This window comes from Coffea eugenioides, chromosome 11 (genome assembly GCF_003713205.1).
Source record: "Coffea eugenioides isolate CCC68of chromosome 11, Ceug_1.0, whole genome shotgun sequence".
Classification (NCBI taxonomy): Eukaryota; Viridiplantae; Streptophyta; class Magnoliopsida; order Gentianales; family Rubiaceae; genus Coffea; species Coffea eugenioides.
In genome coordinates, this window is record NC_040045.1 from 38,567,088 (window position 1) to 38,586,373 (window position 19,286).

Below are 19,286 nucleotides of genomic sequence, written 5' to 3' on the forward strand. Positions count from 1 at the left end.
GGTGACTGCCTCTGGCCTTCTGAAACTGGGTATATATAATATAGGTCCTGTAAAGCCCAAACAGGAAAGATGTTAGATGAAAATGCCACGAAATACTTTGCACGTGGCGTTCCATGAGAATAATTCAATACTAAACATACGACTTAAGTGATACGGAGTACATACAAATTAAAAAAAAAAATTCAACAATTCTTTTGTTTATATCTTTCAAATAAGAATGTAGTGATTTTTATCATTTTGTATAGGTGGACCGGTTCCATAATAATTCACTTTTAACCTTGCAGAAGCAAAATTTTTGTCATATGATTGAATTGTGATTGTAAAGGAGGGAAATAATCAAACTGTTATCTTCGTTAACGGTTAATTCTATTTTAATGTTATTGATTGATTTTGGTTTAATCGATAAAAAACTTATGTAACGTGATAAAAGATATCTTCTTTAATGAACATATTTATGTAACTTTTCTTTTTTTTTTTTTATCTTAGATTGTTTAATTATATGTATTTCGGTTTTAAATAAATTACTAGCTAATACTCACAACATAATTTTAGTTAAAATTGAAATTCGAGTTTATCACATCCTCACATTAAACATCAACTGATTAACAATCATGATATAAATTGACGAATAAGAAGATTCTATTTTTCATGTAGTGTTGACAATTAAATTAATTTATGTACCAAAAAAATTTATAATTAGGGAAATTCGCTGGTACATTGTGCAAAGATAAGAAAAGCCAACCAGAAAAAAAAAGCAAAAGAAAATAAACTGAAAAAACGTATTTTGCCCAGGAAAAGCCCTCTCTAACCCCAAAAAAAAAAAAAAAAAAGGAGCAAGATGGAAGAAAAAAAAAAGACAAAGGTATTTAAGTGAGGACTGAAGAGGGATTTTGGAGTTTGCAAATTGCACCTTTGGATTCCCCAGTAAACAATCCTTAAACCCTGACAAGAAAAGAGGGGATAAAAGGACGTGTCCGATGTAGACAGCTATATGTAACAGAAATAGCTTCTTCTGCTCCAAATTATCAAACAGTCCAGGGTGAGTTCACTCACAGGCACATTTCTGCTATTACCTGCGGTAGTTAATTTAATATAAAAGGTACGAGTAGCGTCTTCTTATCTGCTAGCTGTTCAGAATTCAAAGCTTTAACTCTGAAGAGTCCATTATGTGCTTCATGGGTGAAAAATTCCTTATTTTGGGTTGCTTTTGTGCTTTGAATGTGAAAGATAGTTTCTTTTATCATGATGAATTGAACCCTTTTGGCTTTTGGATATATAGTCTCTGTTGTCTGAGTTCTTTGAACGTGAGTATATTTTTGCTTAATGTCTAGGAGGTTCCAGTTTTGGATGAAATATTCAGCTTAAATTTGAGAATTATGTGGAGTTTAGAGCTTAAGATTTGATTCGGTATCTTCAATTGGAATGAGATTCCTTTCACCATTCTTGTTTGCCCTTTTACAAGGAAAAAAGAATTGACCGTTTTGCAAATTCGTAAATAGTAAGGACCCTGCTCTAGAACTGAATAACTGGCGGCTCAATTACAGTAAGCTGGTTGATCAATTGCCCAAGATATACTTAGTTTCCGTGTGGGCTATATATTGGCGAATTCCCCTTGAGGAAGGCATTAAGTTCTTGTAAATATGCTGATATTATTGGCCAAAATCTCAGCATTTGCCTGATTGCTTAGATAATAGGCTGATACTGCAATGGTGTCTATAATTGTTGGAATTGCTGCATGTTCAGGTCCTTACAGTTTTAATTTTATGTAGAACGCTGCCAAAAGACCAGCAAATATGGGGTCCATCAGTGGGGAAGGTGATTTAAATTATCTGAATATTGGAACCTCAATGCCACAATTTTAATCAATAAAGGGTGGCAAAAGATTTAGCTTTCCACATCGCTTGTTATGCTCTATATTGGCTTGTTGACACAAAGTTTGGTTGGGTTTGCTAAACAGTTGCACGGCTTGAGGGTTGGAGTACACAATGAGCTAAGCATTAGGATAATTCGATTTATGATTGGGTCAGAAACAAACCTTCAATGAGATTAGTTCGCTTTGGTTTTGGTTTGGCTAGCAAGGATTCCTGTTATATTCTCAGTATTGACCTATTTACTCTAGATGCCTTTCTTGACTTGGTCACCTCTGAGTTGAGATGTTGCCTTTGATACACAAGTGCTAACTTTTGTTCCCTTTAAAGCAAAATAAAAGATAAGGTTGTGCGCCACTAGGATCTAATTGCAAAAGAAAAAGTGCTCTATCTTTGGTCCTTTTCTTCTTGTGCTGATTTATTATTTTTTTCAAGTCTTTCTACTGTCATTTAGCATTTTTATGTTTAGTTCATTCATAATAATATTTTCTTCACACCTTTTCATTTTTCAGGTTTAATATCTGTATCGTTGTTGTTCCACTTATTTGTGCAGGAGACATGTGCACATGGCAGTATCAGGATTGGTTGGGCAAGGTTGCTGTCAGGTAAAAGATACTATCACATTGTAGCCTTTATTCGCTGGTTCTCTGTTTTTCAATTTATTTACTCAAAAACATCAGAATAGTTTGTAACCCTGATGGACATAACATGAAAAAAGGTTCCTCTATCTCTTATTTAGCAAAGATAAAAGATAGATAAGGAATAATAGGAAAAAGATAGAATTGAATATCTGTACAAGCATCTTTTTAAATTGCATGAGAAATAATAGAAGTGATTTTAAATGATTGATGATGGATAATGTAGATAATAAAGAAATACAGTGCAATTGAAACGGAAAAATTTTTTAGACATGAAATTGCACTGGTAGGGAGTGATTCCAAATGGGTCATTGACATGAAATTTGAATAAAGTAACGCAACTGTTCTGTTTTTCATTGATGTAATACTAAGGCAACTTTTCCATTTGTCAGTGATGTAATACTTGGTAAATGGGCCTGTACATGTGTTTCAACATAGTAACACTATTAATGAAACTATCTGTGCATTTATTTTGGGAATTGTGTTCTTGAAACCACTGCTTTTGTTTAGTGTGAAAAGGCTTCGCAAAGATGCATCCTTATAGGGTATTAATCCTCGACCAGGGCAGTAAACCTCTTTGAACAGTGAGCTGGTGGCCAGATATACTCCAAATAAGTTTGTTTATTATTTATTTATTTAATCTTGTTTTTCAGTTCTCTTCACTCTCATATTATGCCTACTCCTGTTTCTGATTCACAGCTTTCATTAGTATTCTTTTTTGATTGGGAGTTCACCAATTTAAGTTAGAATTTTATATGGCTTTTTAGGCAACTCTTGTGCCCCTGAGAGGTACTATTTTGTGAGAACAAGTTGGTCATGCTACAGTCTCCTAAATTAACGGCATCAAATTGGCCAAAAAAAAAAAATCATGGGCTTGGTCGTCCCAAATCCGTCCCTTTTCAGTAATATAAATAATCATTTAACTCTTCTTTGATTAATTTGAAAGCTCCCTCATAGAATTTATGACTACTAAAATGTCTGAATTCCATGCTATAAATGGAAGAAGTTTATAAACCATGTCTATGTCACAAGCTTGGGGCCAACACTTTTAACTAGAATTAAGTCAAAGAACACACAAAATGAATGCCTAACAGGACATTTTCAGACTGGCTCAGCAATATCATCTCCTGACTTAGCTCAGTTACGGGTTATTTCTAATTTGAGAGGGATGGAATGCTGTATATTTTTGTTCAACATAAGATGGCATAGCTTTCTTCCCTAGTTCCATTCTGGTTAAAGTTTTCATTCTTTTGCCCTCGGAGTGCAAAAGCTTTGACTTGAATGACCTTAAAAGACTCTTCTTTCCTCTATTCTGGTGGTGCTTGTAGTAACAAATTTCTGGTACATTCTGCATTGTGGCTTATTCTGCTGTCACTTTGCCCTTTGGCTTATATGTTTTATAGAGGTATTATTTTGTCTTGTCTTGTTCCCTTTTGTGAATGACAGCACCAGTGCCTTTCTGTGGCTCGTGCAACCAATCGTGGATTCCTATTTTTTTTATGAACTTAAGGACTATCCTAGTTGCTATAAATTATACACTAGAACGTAAAAGTTCATTTGAACTTTGTAATTTTAACATTTCTACAACATGCACAGAAATGTTTGTCTATTGTGTTTAAGTTTGTTTTAATTTTTTTAAAAATTATGAAAATACTATTTCAAATGCTTTCTTTCCTGTTTTATTACCATGCATGGATGAGTTGGATTGAAGTTGAGTTCTATCCTGCAGTGTTTAGCTAAACAGTTCTCGAGATTGCCAGTTACTTTGGAAGTTGGGAGAGGTTTTAGGAATGTTTTGGTTGGAAATATGAGGTAAAATTGGTAATACTATATTCAACTGAATATAGTTTTTTGTAACCATTTGTTAATCAGGGCCTCTTGCAATGATAAGCAGGTTCAGTAATTTTTTCTTTCCAAAGATTTCAAACTTGTATTTTCGGTCGAAGCATAAGTCATCTGGAAACTTTCTGGAGAAAGTTGATGCACAGAGGAAGGCTAAATATCCTGATCGTTCAAAGTTGCTTAAAAAGGTGTGTGCGCATTGGCTACCTGTCCACAACTGTTGCTCCTGCATTTTAGCACTTTGCATACATCTTCACTTTCATCCTTTATGTCAGGCATGTGCCTTGTTAGTTTGCAAGGCATGCCCTTAGATCTTTTATGTCTATTTGAAAATGATATTACTTTCATGTAATGGAAACTGGATTTTTTATGATCAAATACAAAAAGATTGCTGAAAAATTCAAGAAAGGGAAGACAAACTATCAGTATTTAGTAATATAGATTATTGACAAGATCATTTAGTTCATGTACCCAATTCTGAGTTCTAATCCTTCTGGAGCTAGTCCAACTAAGCTAATACTCATTGTATATCAGTAATAATATTGAGAAATCAGAGTCTTTGTGATATTTGTTAGCTTGAAGGTTGCTTAGTTTTTCACATGATTACTACATTTACAGTTTCCCTTCCGATTTTAAAGTTAGTGGTATCTGATTTTTGCCATCTAAAGGGGATTTTTTTTATTATCTCAATCTGATTTACCTTTAGGTAACTGTCCTTCTTGGTTATGATGGCATTGATGACTCGATAGACAATGAACTATGTGAGAAGTGTAATGGTGGAAAAGATGATTTTGATGTCTCATTGGCTTGTAAACGTTTCCCATCCATATCATTGGGTTTCTTTCCACCGGTGGAATTGTATGATGAAGCAACATGCAGCTCCATGGATGAAGGCCTTTTAGCATCTCAGCTTTATCAACAATTTCTAGCCAATTCTAGTGAGCCTAAGTTGGTTGAACCTGATTCTCTATATGAGACATGGACATCTTTATGTCCGGGAAGAGAAGATGGGAACTCATCTTCTTTAACGGAACATATGCATTCAGGGTCACCAACTTTGAAGCCAAAGGCAGGAAGCAACTTAGAATTCCATCTTGACGAACCTGTCAGTGCTACCACTATGCTTGAGACACAAAATACTGCTGCACCAATGCAAGATATTCTTGATAGATCCATAAATTGCATTCCTGGACTCACTAAAAGGCAGTATAGTCAGCTGGAAAACTGCGGCTTCCACACGGTGGGCATTGTTTTAGATTATAGCTTTGACATTTGTGATTTCAACCTGCAACTAATTGTTGTTGTTCTTGATATATTTTTTTTAACATTTTGGTTGTAGCTGCGGAAATTGCTGTACCATTATCCTCGAACATATGCCAATCTACAAAATGCAGAAGTCAGCATTGATGATGGGCAGTATTTGATTTTTGTCGGGAAAATATTATCTTCAAGGTCCTGCCTAGATTTGTAACTGATTATGTATTCATCTGGCTTGGAATGATTAATGACCATTCTAGAAATTTTCCTATGCATTGAAATATATACATAATAAAGGCTTGTCAGTAACTAAGATTGAGCTTCCTGCTTTTTGAAATTTTACTTGGAGTTTGTAATCCAGTTTCTTAAATATAATTGGATCAGGAAAATTTTTGAAGAGAATATTCAACCCCTGTCCTGTTTTATATCTGTCCAAATATGAGTATTTGAAAGATGAATGCATTCCAACCACAAACCCAATAAACTTAGAAACCTTGGCTGAGTAATAAATCTGCTAAATGTTTTTGTTCTTCTTCATCTTGTTCTGACCCTGTTTTTCTTAGAAAGTCCTCTCCCTGATGTTAAGGAACAGAAAGTTCTTATTCAGCATGAATATGCTACTTGCTATTCTAGATTTCTTTTAGTAAAACTCATGCATGTATTTTACATTTCTATATCTTTTTTCCTGGACTTAAGCTTAAAAATCCTCGATCTTTAGCACCTGAAAACCCTCACTCCTGCTTTCTCTTAGGATATGGAATTGCGCAATTGCGTTTATTTTACTCTTCAATGCTGTCAATACATAAAAGCGCCAATTCATGTTTGAGGTTTTAAATATCTATTTAGACCATTCTTGACTTTGCATAATCAGAGTTTAAAATACCCAGCAGAATGGGTCTATTTTCCTTGACTCAACTCCGTTCTGCAACAAAAATGAGATTTTTTATGCCGTTTACATCACACTTCTTTTAGCTGAAGATAAAGATTATAAAAGTGGTTAACTGAATTTTCACCATATTGATTGGGATAAAAGTTAAGGTTAACGAATATGGGACATCAGTGCTGCTGAAATTTCATGTAGACAGGATAATATCACTGGAAATATCAATGATCTTATTGGCAAACCACCTTGTCTAAATAATTTCAGTTAAAAAGGTAGAAAATTGAATTTTTAATTTATAATAAGGTCTACCTGCTAAATAATCTACTCGGTGATTTTTTTCAAGCACTAATATGTTTTACTTTCAATTAATCTGAGTTAGATAATTTAAGTCAAGCTTCAAGCCTAATAACAAAGGGTGCAACTTGTAGACTTAAAATTCTACTTCTGATCTAGACATATTCTTTCTGCATTGATTAATCTTTTCAGGTTGAGAACCCTCGTTTCTCTGCAATTCTTATGTATGAGGATTTCCTTTGAACATTTTGGTTTTGATTTCACAGTGCATTTAGGCATAACACGTAACTTAGAAGTGTTTGATACAAAATACATACAATGCAATAGGAATGATTAAGTTAGTGAGTATTGTATATTTATCCTTTCACTTGTTACTTAGGAGTTTTGTTTTGCTTTGCATCTGTAGAATCAAGTAGCAGGACTCGAACTGTTTTAATAGTTTGAAAACTGTGTTTCTCTTGCAGGGGTATTAGAGCTGGTTATTCATTTTCATTTCTTGAGGTTGTTGTTGCTTGTGAAGTTATGCAAAATGGGTCAACCTCTGAATGCATTGTAGATGAAACTGAAAGCAGGAAATTGAGAACAATACATTTACATTTGAAAAAATTTTTCCGTGGTACTCGCTTCACATACCAACCTTTTCTAAGAAGTCTTGAGTCAAAGCACAAGGAGGGAGATGTTGTATGCGTTAGTGGTAAGGTGAGGTTGTTAAACCTAATGTTTTGCGCTATTCTTGTTCTTTCTCAATATTATTGACATGAATACTGCTTTTATTTTTGAGATTATTTCCTTGGAATAGTCAAAAGAGGCATGACTGTGACTCCATAAATTGGATTGCATGCAGTGACTTTCTTGCTTTTGTGTTGAGAGTAACCATAGTAGTTGTTTCAGTGATGCGTTCTTGCAGTCTTTGAATTTTCATTTGGTACTCAAAAACTTCTTTTTTCCTAATTAATGGTAAAGCTTGACTATGCCTTGTCTGTGTAAGTTCACTTCAAGCTTGTCGCCCAACCCGAAGTTGTGAATTCTGATGCAATAAGTGTTGCTTGGTGGATAATAAGATTCCTGTTGCTAAAAGATGTTTGTCATGGCCACGTTCTGTAGCATAAATTTGAAAAAAACGGGTAATTTTGTTACCAACAAGTAACTTCATTCGTTGAGTCTTTCTGTTTTACAAATATGCATAGTTGTAAACTTCCTTAACTCATAATCGTTACTTGTTTTCCTCTGGGGTAAAAATAATTATAACGAGAGACACATCCAGTTGGATCAGACATTTTCCTGATTAAATTCTATCTCATATTTTGCCTGCATTTGTCTCAATTTAGGTTTTGAATTCTGTTGTATATTATTCTAGAGGAAACAGAATTTCATTTTTCCAGTAGCACGGGAGTTCCTACTTTGGCAAGCATCCAACTGAATCAGACATTTCAGTGATTAAATCCGTCTCTTATTTGCCCGTACCAACTTCAATCTGGATTTGAATGTTGTTGTAATACTAATCTAGAGGAAATGGAATTTCAATCATTGATGGTACAGGCATTCCCAGACTTTCAACCAGCCACCTTCTTGGTCGTCCTGCTCATAAGATGTGACAAGGAAGAAGCATAGTAGCTTAACAATGATAGAACATGACAAACCATTTGGCTGGTGGTTGGATGGACTTAGAGGCCACTATACATACTTTGTAGTGGTTGTCATTGTTTGCTGGTCTCCTGCATCTTTTAGAGTATGTCCTGTTGCTTGTGATTTTGTATTCAAAAGCTTGAATTTAACGGCTTGTTTTGCAGGTGCGCACAATGCGTACAAAAGATCACTATGAAATGAGGGAGTACACTTTGGATACACTTCAGGATGAAGAAGATTCATCCACCTGTGGCAAAGAGACTCTTTACCCTATATATCCCTCGAAAGGAGGATTAAAACCAAACTTTCTTAAAGATATTATCTCAAGGTTTGCATACTTAGTTCTTGTCATGCTGAAAAAAAATTTCCTGGTATGAGAAGATGGATTCAAAATTTATTCTGTCAGAGCCTCTTTGTGTTCTTAATTTATCTGGAACTTCTGGGTTGGAAGACCTTGGATCTGGCGAATTTTTCTTTCTTTGCTGCTTTCTTATTCTTTGTTCTCCTTATGTTGGGGCTAATTTCTTTGTTAGCATCTAGCATAGAAAAGAGATTGTATCTGATGAAAGATATCTAAGCTATTCTGTCTGCATAACTGTTTCTTGAATTTTGAAGTTTTCCTTTTATTTTATCTATAAGGAGATAAAACATTATATAGATGTTAAGTAGTGATAGCTATGTTTCTTTCTTCTGTTTTGCTTTGCTTCCCTCATTCTGGTCCTTTTTGTGCTTATTTATTATTATTTTCTAATCCATCATATTCTCTTCATGCCATTTTGTACGAGTATTTGTACTTTCGTTAAATCTGAAAGTGTTTACAATCTTAAATTTTAATTTTACCTTTTTGTCAGTCTTTTTTCCTTTCACCTGTTTCATTCCTCCTCTAGCTTGCTAACTATCAGCGTTGTTCTTAGTAAATTACAAACTCTTTGAGACACCTTTTGAATAAATCCAGTAATACTTGATCCTTTATATTGTTCTTATATTTCTTCTACACTACATTTGCCAAACTGCAATTCAGGACCTTATTTCCTTTTTCTGTTGACACCCGTCTGGTGGTGCTAACCCATGACTTTTTGTCAATACTTCTAGTTGCCGCTACAAATTTGCAGTTATAATGCTTTGGGGTTCATAGGCTTGAAAGGGAAAAGACTTGGTGATTTAGATTTTTGTAGTGATCTAAGTTAGGATCTTACTGGATCCACAACTGTTGAAGTTTGTTTGAATTTATGTTCCCTGATCAGGTCTATGAGTTGTAATGGTCCATTTGGGTTGCTAGAGTTTGCTGTATCTAATTTGCTGGAGGACAAAGCTGCTGGGCTTAATGTTGCTATGGACTTTTTGCAAATTGTTCAGAGATCATTTAGAGTTATCTCATATAATCAGATCAAGTTTAATGCTATAGTGGCACGTATGAAAGTTCATCATCTGTAAATCTTGCTTCTTAGGATGATAGCCTTTTAGAAGTCTGGCTATAGTCTGCTTAATTGGTTTGTAGCTCAAAACTGTTTGATGAGCTGTTCTAATGATTTTGGATGGAACTCCTGTTGCTATCCAGGTTGTGAGGATTCGGATCAAAAAGGTGTTAATGGTCCTATATTATAATGTAAGGATAGGCATGGGTTATTAGGTTCTACCTGTGAGAAGACAGCTTTTGGTTAAAGGTGAATTATTGTTGTAGTTTTCCTAATGATGGCTGTTATTTCAAATGCTTGCTTTTGATGTTTCTAAAGGGCTCAAATTAGGTGCTTTGCTATTGCCTTGGTAGTAGTTGATGCTCATCATAAATTGCTGATGCTTATGAGCAATAGCTGCTAATTCAGCGAAATGGTCATAGTCCTAATGTAGGGAATTTGAGGATGAGATTTGGCATCTGTAGCTAGCAAATGTGCTGATATCTTAACTTAGAAAATGCTTTGTTTTTATCAAATCCTATAAGGAATCCCAGGTTTGAGATTTATATCTTAAAGATGATAAGTTTTAAATGCGTCTTACAGGTTACAAGATGAATTTGTGGCAATACAGGTATTTTTAAGAAATGAAACAGTAGAACTATAAATAATTGTGTTGCATTACAGTACCCCATCATTTAGTTCAATGTACAGAAAGAGTTGTGAGCAATTTATCTAGAGCTGCTAATGATGTCTGTTTGAGTTACGCATGAAGTCGTCCAACTTTTTGTTGGGGAGATTGTCTAGTCAACCATAGAAGACTTCTTGTTTGAGGATAAATGCTCCTTTTGTGATATATTTTTCTTCTTCTCAGTTGAATGTGAAATTCCGATTGCTGATTTACTTATATTATCCACTAAGTATTATTTGTTTAATCTCTTTCAGAGGGTTACTAATATTGCCTCCCAATATTGATCCTATTCCTGAAGTTATACGAGAGGATTTTAAACTTATATGCCTTCGTGATGTAAGCAGCTACTTGTCTTTCTGATCAGTATCATTTTTGATCGATGGTTTATCTGTGTTTCTGTGATTTTTTTCCATTGGGTGTGTTACCAGTTCTTATGATATTGAAAACAACAATCTGAGTGACTGAAAATAACTTTTACATAAACCAAAAGGCTTAGTTGGAACTTTACGTGAAAGTCTGATATAGTTATGGTTGATTGGCTGGAAGGGCAACCATGTTGAAAGTAGGCTGAAATATTATTATTTAATTCACAAATCATGGCTGTGATAATTCTTAGTGATTGACAATTGACTTGTCAGATCAAGAAAACTAGTCATGTGACATTTTCTAACCTGTTCCTTGTCAGGTTGATTTTATTGTCCGTTGAAGTAGGTTTTATTCTTTTTAAGAATTTAGATAAGGATGCTGCCATTTATTAAGCATGCATGATGTATGCAGGCACAGACTTCTACTGTTGACCGAGTCCTTGAGACTGACTATCTTTTCCATTATTTGTCATTTCTCTAAATGCAACTGGTTCTCTCACCATGTTGTTTTAATGACAGAATTGAGACTCACAATCTACTTCATACAGATAACTAATAAAGGAAGTGTAGCGTGGAATGTACAGGATAATTCTACTTGATCAGTGTAGTCTCAGGATTAAAGTTGTATTGATGTTGTAGGCATATACTGGAATTCACCAGCCAAAGAATCTAGCTGAGGCCGATTCAGCTCGAAGGAGGCTTATATTTGATGAGTTTTTTTATCTTCAGGTAAGGTCACTTACCGTCTGTCTCATACTGAAATCATATTATACTTAGCAAGAAATAATAGTTTTTCAGTTTTATTGATTTCTTGGACCAGTAACCTGAATCCTCTACTATTTCTTAGAAAATTTTGATTGTATAACTCTACTTTCTCTTGTTAGAGCTGCAGACAACTAGCCACATTTACAATCCCCATTTTCAATTTGACCTGACTTGTTTAGATTACCCACTTTTTTCCTTCATTTTTTTCTGTTTTTTTTTTTTTTCAACGGGTGTACAAGATTAAGACCTGCTGTATTGGCTCTATTGAGCTTTATAAAATTTGGCCTTGTTTCAGGTAAAGTCATAATTCAAGATTGAACGTGACTTAGCAGATTCCATCTTTGCATGTAATTGAGTCTGGGATTGTTCTTAATTATTTTGTTTCTAAGCTGAGTGTATTTCCCTGTAAGCTTGCAGTAACTCTTGAAATTCAAGTCAATATGCACATTTCATCTGACAAGTACATAAATTATTTTTAGTAACCATTGTTGGAATTGTTAAACAAAAGATGAATACTATAGATCTGCCTGACAGTTCTTGCCTAGGAAGGACTTCCAATTTGAATTTGTTGAACATACTTGATTTGTTTAAATACCATAGACGGGGTTTTAGTAGATAACTTGAATTTCCTTCATCAAGAACTTTGTTGCATCAGCTTGAAATTTGAGATAATTAAAGAGAATGAGGTGCTGAGTTGATCAACGTTTCATGTTGATCCTTTGCCCTAAAAACCCTTCTTCTGATAGGGAAAATATGTTTCTTAAAGATTCTTCTAGCTGAAAATTTTCCTACACAATTGAAGATTCACTTACGTGAAACTTTTTAGTCATTGTTTATATTGGCCTTTTTGTGGCTCATGTTTCATTAAAGAATTTCTGCTGGGTCTATGGTTGATAGTGTAGTCTTTGCTGGTATAAGATTACCTTCCAGGCATAGGGGTATGTTGACTCAAATATTTCTAAATTCTGTCCCTGAATTTTATTCTTTTAGTTGGGACGGCTGTATCAAATGCTAGAAGGTCTCGGTACCAAACTAGAAAAAGATGGCTTACTGGATAAATACAGGAAACCTGAACTTAATGCTGTACTTGTAGAAGACTGGTCTACTCTGACCAAGGAGTTTTTTAAGGCTTTGCCATATTCCCTGACACCCAGTCAGCTAAGCTCCGTGTCTCAAATTATTTGGGATCTAAAGCGACCTGTCCCAATGAATCGACTACTGCAGGTCTGCTCCTCTTCCCCCCCCCCCTCCCCCTTCTCTCTCTTTGTTCTGTTGTCATGTTTTCTCATGCGAATGCCCCTGATGCTTGTGGAAGTAATCATTATATAAAAGTAATTGAAACTCAGTGTCAGTTTTCAAAGTGGCAATGAAACTAAATCTGAATTTTTTCTAAAGGACTACTTTTCCATTGACTGATCATTTATGTGGATAATTGTGGGATGTAAATATGCTTTACCAAGATGGCATTGCTAATATCAGCTGGTGCATTTTGTGGGTTAATTCTGCATGAGAAGCATGAAGGATTTGAATGGATGCTTCTCCTACATCAGTATTCCAGGATTTTTCTTAAACAATTTATCATCTAGCAATGGTAGTGTATAATATAATTCATGTTCTTTGTGGCCATTTAATAATAGTTGATTGTTAAATTGATTGAGCATCAAGAATATTTATGCTTAGTTTATTTACTGCTTTGCTAGTGGTCGCATTATCTGTTTCAGATAAAAGCTTTATTAGTACAAACTTGTACATTAACAAAGTTGATACCTATGTGAGGTTTCAGTAATTGTCACTTCACTGAATCTTTTTATACGGTTGACAGTTTGAAACTTCTTTCTTATCAGGGAGATGTTGGATGTGGGAAAACCATAGTAGCCTTTTTGGCATGTATGGAGGTTATTGGCTCAGGGTATCAGGTATGCGTTTGTGAGATTTTGCACTTTTTTATTACATCCCAGATCGAGTATTTCCCTAGGGCGCATTGTATACCTCAAGTATGCAAAAAAAAGTTTTGAGGTTACCCTTTATTAAATGGATCATGAGTTGAAAATATTTTAGTAGATGGTTAACGCTTTCATGCTAAGATCGAAGTTGGTCCTCCGTATTTGATACAGTTATTTATTTAACTTGAAATAGCATGGAAAAAGGATCCTATATTCACAGAAATGACACTTAACTCTGGACAACTCAAAGTGGAAAGAGAAATCTCCATGTTGGATACATTTTTGGTGTTGACTAACATTATTATTTGAGTGGAAGTTTGGTATCTTTTATTCTGCCCAAGCAATTTGCAAAACTTTGTTCCATGAATTCGATGCGAAAAATAATGATTGGACAGCTATTTTCCATTTATAGGCAGCTTTTATGGTTCCAACTGAGTTGCTTGCTGTTCAGCATTATGAGCATCTTCTTAAATTGCTAGAGAATATGGAGAACCGCCAAATGGCACCATCTGTTGTTCTGTTGACAGGCTCAACCTCGTCAAGGCAGTCAAATATCATTCGTGAGGCAAGATTTGAAGATACCACTCATCTTTCTTTATTTATTATTTCAGTTTCTAACGGGTTATGTTCCCTTAATTGGTTTCCAGGGTCTCAAAAATGGAGATATCTCTTTGGTCATTGGTACCCACAGTCTAATAGCTGATAAAGTAGAATTTTCATCATTACGCATTGCTGTTATAGATGAGCAACACCGGTTTGGTGTTATTCAGAGAGGACTGTTTAACAGCAAGGTAGTCTTTGCAGAGAAAAGTGTTTTACCTATCAATAATGAGATAAGTTCTTCACACTTGGCATGCATTTGAAGCTCTGAGCTTGCAAAATTGTGGCAAGGAGTTAGTATAGAGGTGCTAGAGGGTTAATATGGATAATGTGGGAATAATTGGATGAGTTTCATAGTTAATCTGATCAGAAGAAACATAAGAAAAATTGAAAGACAGTAACAACTAGAATATCACTGTTTGACGATGGTTAAAGGCATCGGAAGTATAGCAAAGTGGAAAGTTTCTTCAGTGGTCATTTCTAGTCCTTACAGAAACTAGAAACTTAAAACAATGAGATTCCCACCTAGATATTGGTTTTTATATGCTTTAGCAAATTGCTTGGAATGTTTCCTTTTGATGTGTGTTGATTATATGATTGGGGCTTATAATGTTTCAGTTATACTTCAACCCTGCAAGTTTAAAGCTGGAATCAGCTAAGTCAGATGACTCCTCGAAAGGGGACAACATTATGGCTCCGCATGTTCTTGCTATGTCAGCTACTCCTATTCCAAGGACTCTTGCTCTGGCTTTATATGGAGACATGTCCCTTACACAAGTATGTGGAATTATATATTTTTCTTTCCAAATTTTATACCATCAGATTCAATGCCACATCAGATGCCGCTAAATTTATTCCATGTATCTTCTTTTTTAGTTTTTCTACATGTTTGCAAAAGGAAAATCGGTGTAAAACCAGCATCTGCGGCTTTCATGTTTCAATACCATCAGGAATAGTGCAGTTTTGGAAGCGATACAAAACTCTATGCAGAAAATGAAGTCTCTGTTCATGAACACCTGATTTCTGTGGGTAGACGAGTGCCAAATAGAAACCAGTGCTCATTTTTAATTATATGGATAAAAAGGCAGGTAGAAGACATAACTGATATCTTGTTTGCTGTCAGGCCTTGATTGACTTCTAAAACCTCTTGATTGTCCCGATTCCAATATACATTGCATTGTTAGGTGATTTATCTTAATTTGTATTGTGTGCTGTGCTTTTGTTGCCTGCTTGGATCTGGTCTTCATCTGCCTTCACCCCCCGCCCCCAGGAAAAAGAGACAAAAAATCAAAATTATTCATAAGCTGACAGTTGGAGAGGCATAATGTATGTTCCAGTGTCTTCCACTCAAGCATTTTTATGTTAGTCGGTGAGGAGACTCAAGTTTAGTCTGGATGATATTGGATTCAGTTTTTTGATCCTGAACCTTAACGTGGACCACCATGTGTGTAAAGTGGACAAGAAGGAAAAGCTTTAAACATTTTATGCCTTGTTTCCAAATTTTTGGTTCCAGATAACCTGTTCTAGTGTAGAAGTTCATTTTCTGGGACAACACTTTGACCTATCCACCTTAAACCAATTTGTCCGCTGGTTAAAGTGGAAAGAAACATAAAAAACAAAGGATCAAGAATGATGAGTAGAGTCACATTAAGCGTCTCAGTTCGAGCAGATTCAAATACTAAATTCTGAATGCTTGTTTTCTTTTAGCTTGAAAATCTTCAAGATGAAGTTGATAACTTATACATTAGTTAGTTACTGTTCTTTGTTTTTCTTTGTTGCCCACTAATCCACCTCTTCCAAAACATGAAAACAAATTCATATGACAGATCACAGATCTACCTCCAGGAAGGATACCTATTGAGACGTACATTATTGAAGGGAATGAAGATGGCTTTGAGATCGTCTATAAGGTAAAGATCCTTCTTTGGCAAATTGATAGCATCTTTTAAGCATAGGAATCAACTTATCCTGGACAAGAGTTTTAAAGTGACCCTCTCGTGATCTGTTGGTATAAAAATTCTGGAAATGTACTACAAGGTTTCTTTTATTGGTTCTGTGTTCTGGAAAAAGCAGAGATAAAGAGAAAATGGAGGTAATCTAGGAGTCCCATGGGAAAGTATGTTGTCGTCTAGAATCTAATAGCTTACATTGTTGAAGTTAATCTTGTGCTATCTCTGCCAAAGCTGACATTGAAATTGAAATTTAAAATATCCTAATGCAGAAATATAGATCTTTGTTTGATGGCAGAGCTGCTCAAAGTCCAAGGATAAGAACTTTGTTGGAGGGGGCACTTCCTTGAGAACTAAGATGTTGGGCATCTTGCCCTGCGCTTACTTCCAGGATAGCCTTAAGAATGGGTCCAATACCACTTTGTTTTGCTCTTCTTCTCTACTGTTGTTTGAATGACTATGCATCCATAGGATTACTGATACTGAAGAACATTTTTTAACAGTCTATCTGTAAACTTAGGCTCCAATGCATTTAGGTCTTGCAGAGAGGAAATAGTTTGCAGGCTATGCAACTAGGAAGAACAGTTCATTTTAATCAGTTCTTCTTTCTTAAAACATACCATGGGCTCTGAAGGGAATAGTTTGCAGGCTATATGACTAGGAAGAACTGTTCAGTTTAATCATCACTTCTTTCTTAAAAGAAATACCATGGGTTCTGATTTTGGTGCTCAACATTCCGCTAGGACTTGTTTACCTAATTCTGTATTGTAAATTGCAACAGATGATGCTGGATGAATTGGAAGCAGGTGGAAAAGTATATCTTGTATATCCAGTAATAGAGCAATCTGAGCAACTGCCGCAGCTTCGTGCTGCTTCAGCTGACCTTAAAACCATATCCAGTAGATTTGCGGGCTATAATTGCGGGTTATTACATGGAAAAATGAAAAGTGACATGAAAGATGAAGCACTAAGACGATTTAGATCTGGAGAAACAAATATTCTACTTTCAACGCAAGTGATTGAGATTGGTGTTGATGTTCCAGATGCATCTATGATGGTTGTAATGAATGCTGAGAGATTTGGGATAGCTCAGCTTCACCAACTTAGAGGGCGAGTTGGACGTGGTGATAGGAAATCTAAATGTATTTTAGTAGCATCCACCCCAAGTAGCTTGAATCGTTTGAAGGTGTTGGAAAAATCATCTGATGGTTTTCAGCTTGCAAGCATGGACCTCGTCCTTCGAGGACCTGGGGACTTACTTGGTAAAAAGCAATCAGGACATCTTCCAGAGTTTCCTATTGCTAGATTAGAGATAGATGGAAACATCCTACAAGAAGCACATCTTGCTGCACTGGTGAGTAATTTTTAACTTCCCTTTTCTATATCTAGTTGGTATGATATTTTCCTATATGAACCGATTCCACAAGTATGCATCTGCTTATGGTAGCGAGCAATATTATTTGTCAGTTTAAGTTTTGTGTCAAAATGAACACGAAATTTAGAGCTTATTCACGGTGCAGTAATGGGGTTCAAATGATACATGGAGTGCAACCCTCAAAAGTTTTCTAAGTATGATTTGGTTTCTCTAGAAATAGAACGAGGGTCAACTGTTGTTCTATTCATAAAAGTTCAGTGTGTTGGGATGAGCAAATTCGCAAGTCTTGCACTGGCATCGTTTAGAAAGCATCTTGGATTTGACCTTATAAGTAGCTATTTAATTCAATTCAAAAGAAGCACCGTTACAGCTAATGCACCTGTTTGTAAAGTGCAATTCAGAGTGATTGGGTTCTCAAAATGACACACTCATTTGTACATCAGGGGAACATCTACCTCGTAAAGAACCTATAACTATATGAAACTCACCCATGAGCTAAACGCATTTATTTTGGGGGTTGGGAATCTATCACTGAAAGGTTTCTTCGCATGTAAAACTTTCTAACTATTCGGGTGAGATTATGGAATGGCTAGCACATGTGACTTGCATGCGAAGAGTATCTGATGCACTTAAATTTAACCTAGCGTTTACAGCCTCTGATTGCTTTGCTGTTTATGCAGAAAATCTTGGGAGAATCTCACGATCTGGGGAGCTTCCCTAGTCTTAAAGCTGAGCTTAGCATGCGACAGCCCCTTTCTCCTCTTGGTGATTAACCAACGTGCATCTGCCACTGTGTATATCATCGACATGTAATGCAATACAGGCCTACAAGGACAAAAGGGCCTTGAGAGTGTGGTATGCTTCGCCTGGTTACCTTATGCAGATCTACTGTTAGTATACATCTTGCATGAACACATTCTTGCTTGCACATGTCTGTGTATATATGTTTGGGAATAGACAAAGTTTGCAAGTTAAAAGAGTTTTGCAGCAACATACAACTGGGCTCTAATATGACTTTGTACATTTTTGTGTATTATATGGTGAACAATCACTTCACTTTTTATTTGTCCTAGGACAATTGATCCATGACGGGAAGTAGAAGAAAATTATGAACAGAAAGGTTCTACTTGAAATAAATAGCAGGTGTAGTTTGCATTTAGCTGATGATCAGCTTTTGTAATCGAGGAAAGTAACCAAAAGATGTACAGGAACACATTTCTAGACTGCTGCTTAGCTCTGTTAAATTTCATAGGTATTTCTACAAGCACCATCAAACTTGGCCATCACGGTAATTAACCACTGCCATGAAAAAGTAAGAGTTAAAAAGATTATCTTCTAATTTACGGTAATTGGTGAGGGCCTTGAAAAAAAAAAAGGTTTAATAGATGAATTTCTTGGCTGAGCGTATGCATCTGTTTGATTATCTTTCTAACGGTTTTCATTAAATGTTTTCTGTAAAAACATGTTGCTCTTTTCTCCCTTTTTTTTTTTGGGGTCTCCTTACATAAAAGATAATTGTTTTTTGTTTGATAATTTTTTGTAATTAAAAGGGTTCTGGTCCGAAATATTATTATTAGCAATAATTTGGAAAGAAAAAGAAGAAACGAAAAAAATTCACGGCAGGGAAGAGGTAGGATGTAAGAAGCGGGAAGGAGAGGGGAATTTAAAGGATCAAAAGATGAATATTATGTTCTTTTGTCGTATTTTTCAAACACAATGAAAATCTTAACGAATTTGTTAGCAGATCCTATTCATGAACTAAACTTAAGTAGGTCGGCTTATTTATTTATTTATTGTAA

At 35.4% G+C, this 19,286-nt stretch overlaps 1 protein-coding gene across 4 annotated transcripts; it reads left to right on the forward strand.

Moving 5' to 3' along the window:
- The first annotated feature begins 890 nt into the window (after nucleotides 1-890).
- Nucleotides 891-18,651, forward strand: LOC113753789 (ATP-dependent DNA helicase homolog RECG, chloroplastic). Of its 4 annotated transcripts, none has more exons than XM_027298031.1 (18): nucleotides 891-1,039; nucleotides 2,381-2,473; nucleotides 4,236-4,318; nucleotides 4,401-4,536; nucleotides 5,055-5,588; nucleotides 5,688-5,800; nucleotides 7,247-7,481; nucleotides 8,573-8,736; nucleotides 10,745-10,826; nucleotides 11,495-11,584; nucleotides 12,611-12,844; nucleotides 13,465-13,536; nucleotides 13,976-14,128; nucleotides 14,211-14,354; nucleotides 14,782-14,940; nucleotides 15,990-16,073; nucleotides 16,894-17,466; nucleotides 18,168-18,651. In XM_027298031.1, exons 2-18 carry the CDS (start codon nucleotides 2,435-2,437, stop codon nucleotides 18,258-18,260), a joined length of 2,988 nt encoding a protein of 995 aa, XP_027153832.1. In that variant the 5' UTR covers nucleotides 891-1,039; nucleotides 2,381-2,434; the 3' UTR covers nucleotides 18,261-18,651. The 4 variants fall into 4 exon arrangements, with proteins under 4 accessions (XP_027153832.1, XP_027153835.1, XP_027153834.1 ...); XM_027298034.1 differs by having other exon boundaries at nucleotides 2,422-2,473; XM_027298033.1 differs by having other exon boundaries at nucleotides 1,025-1,099; nucleotides 2,422-2,473.
- The last annotated feature ends 635 nt before the right edge of the window (nucleotides 18,652-19,286 follow it).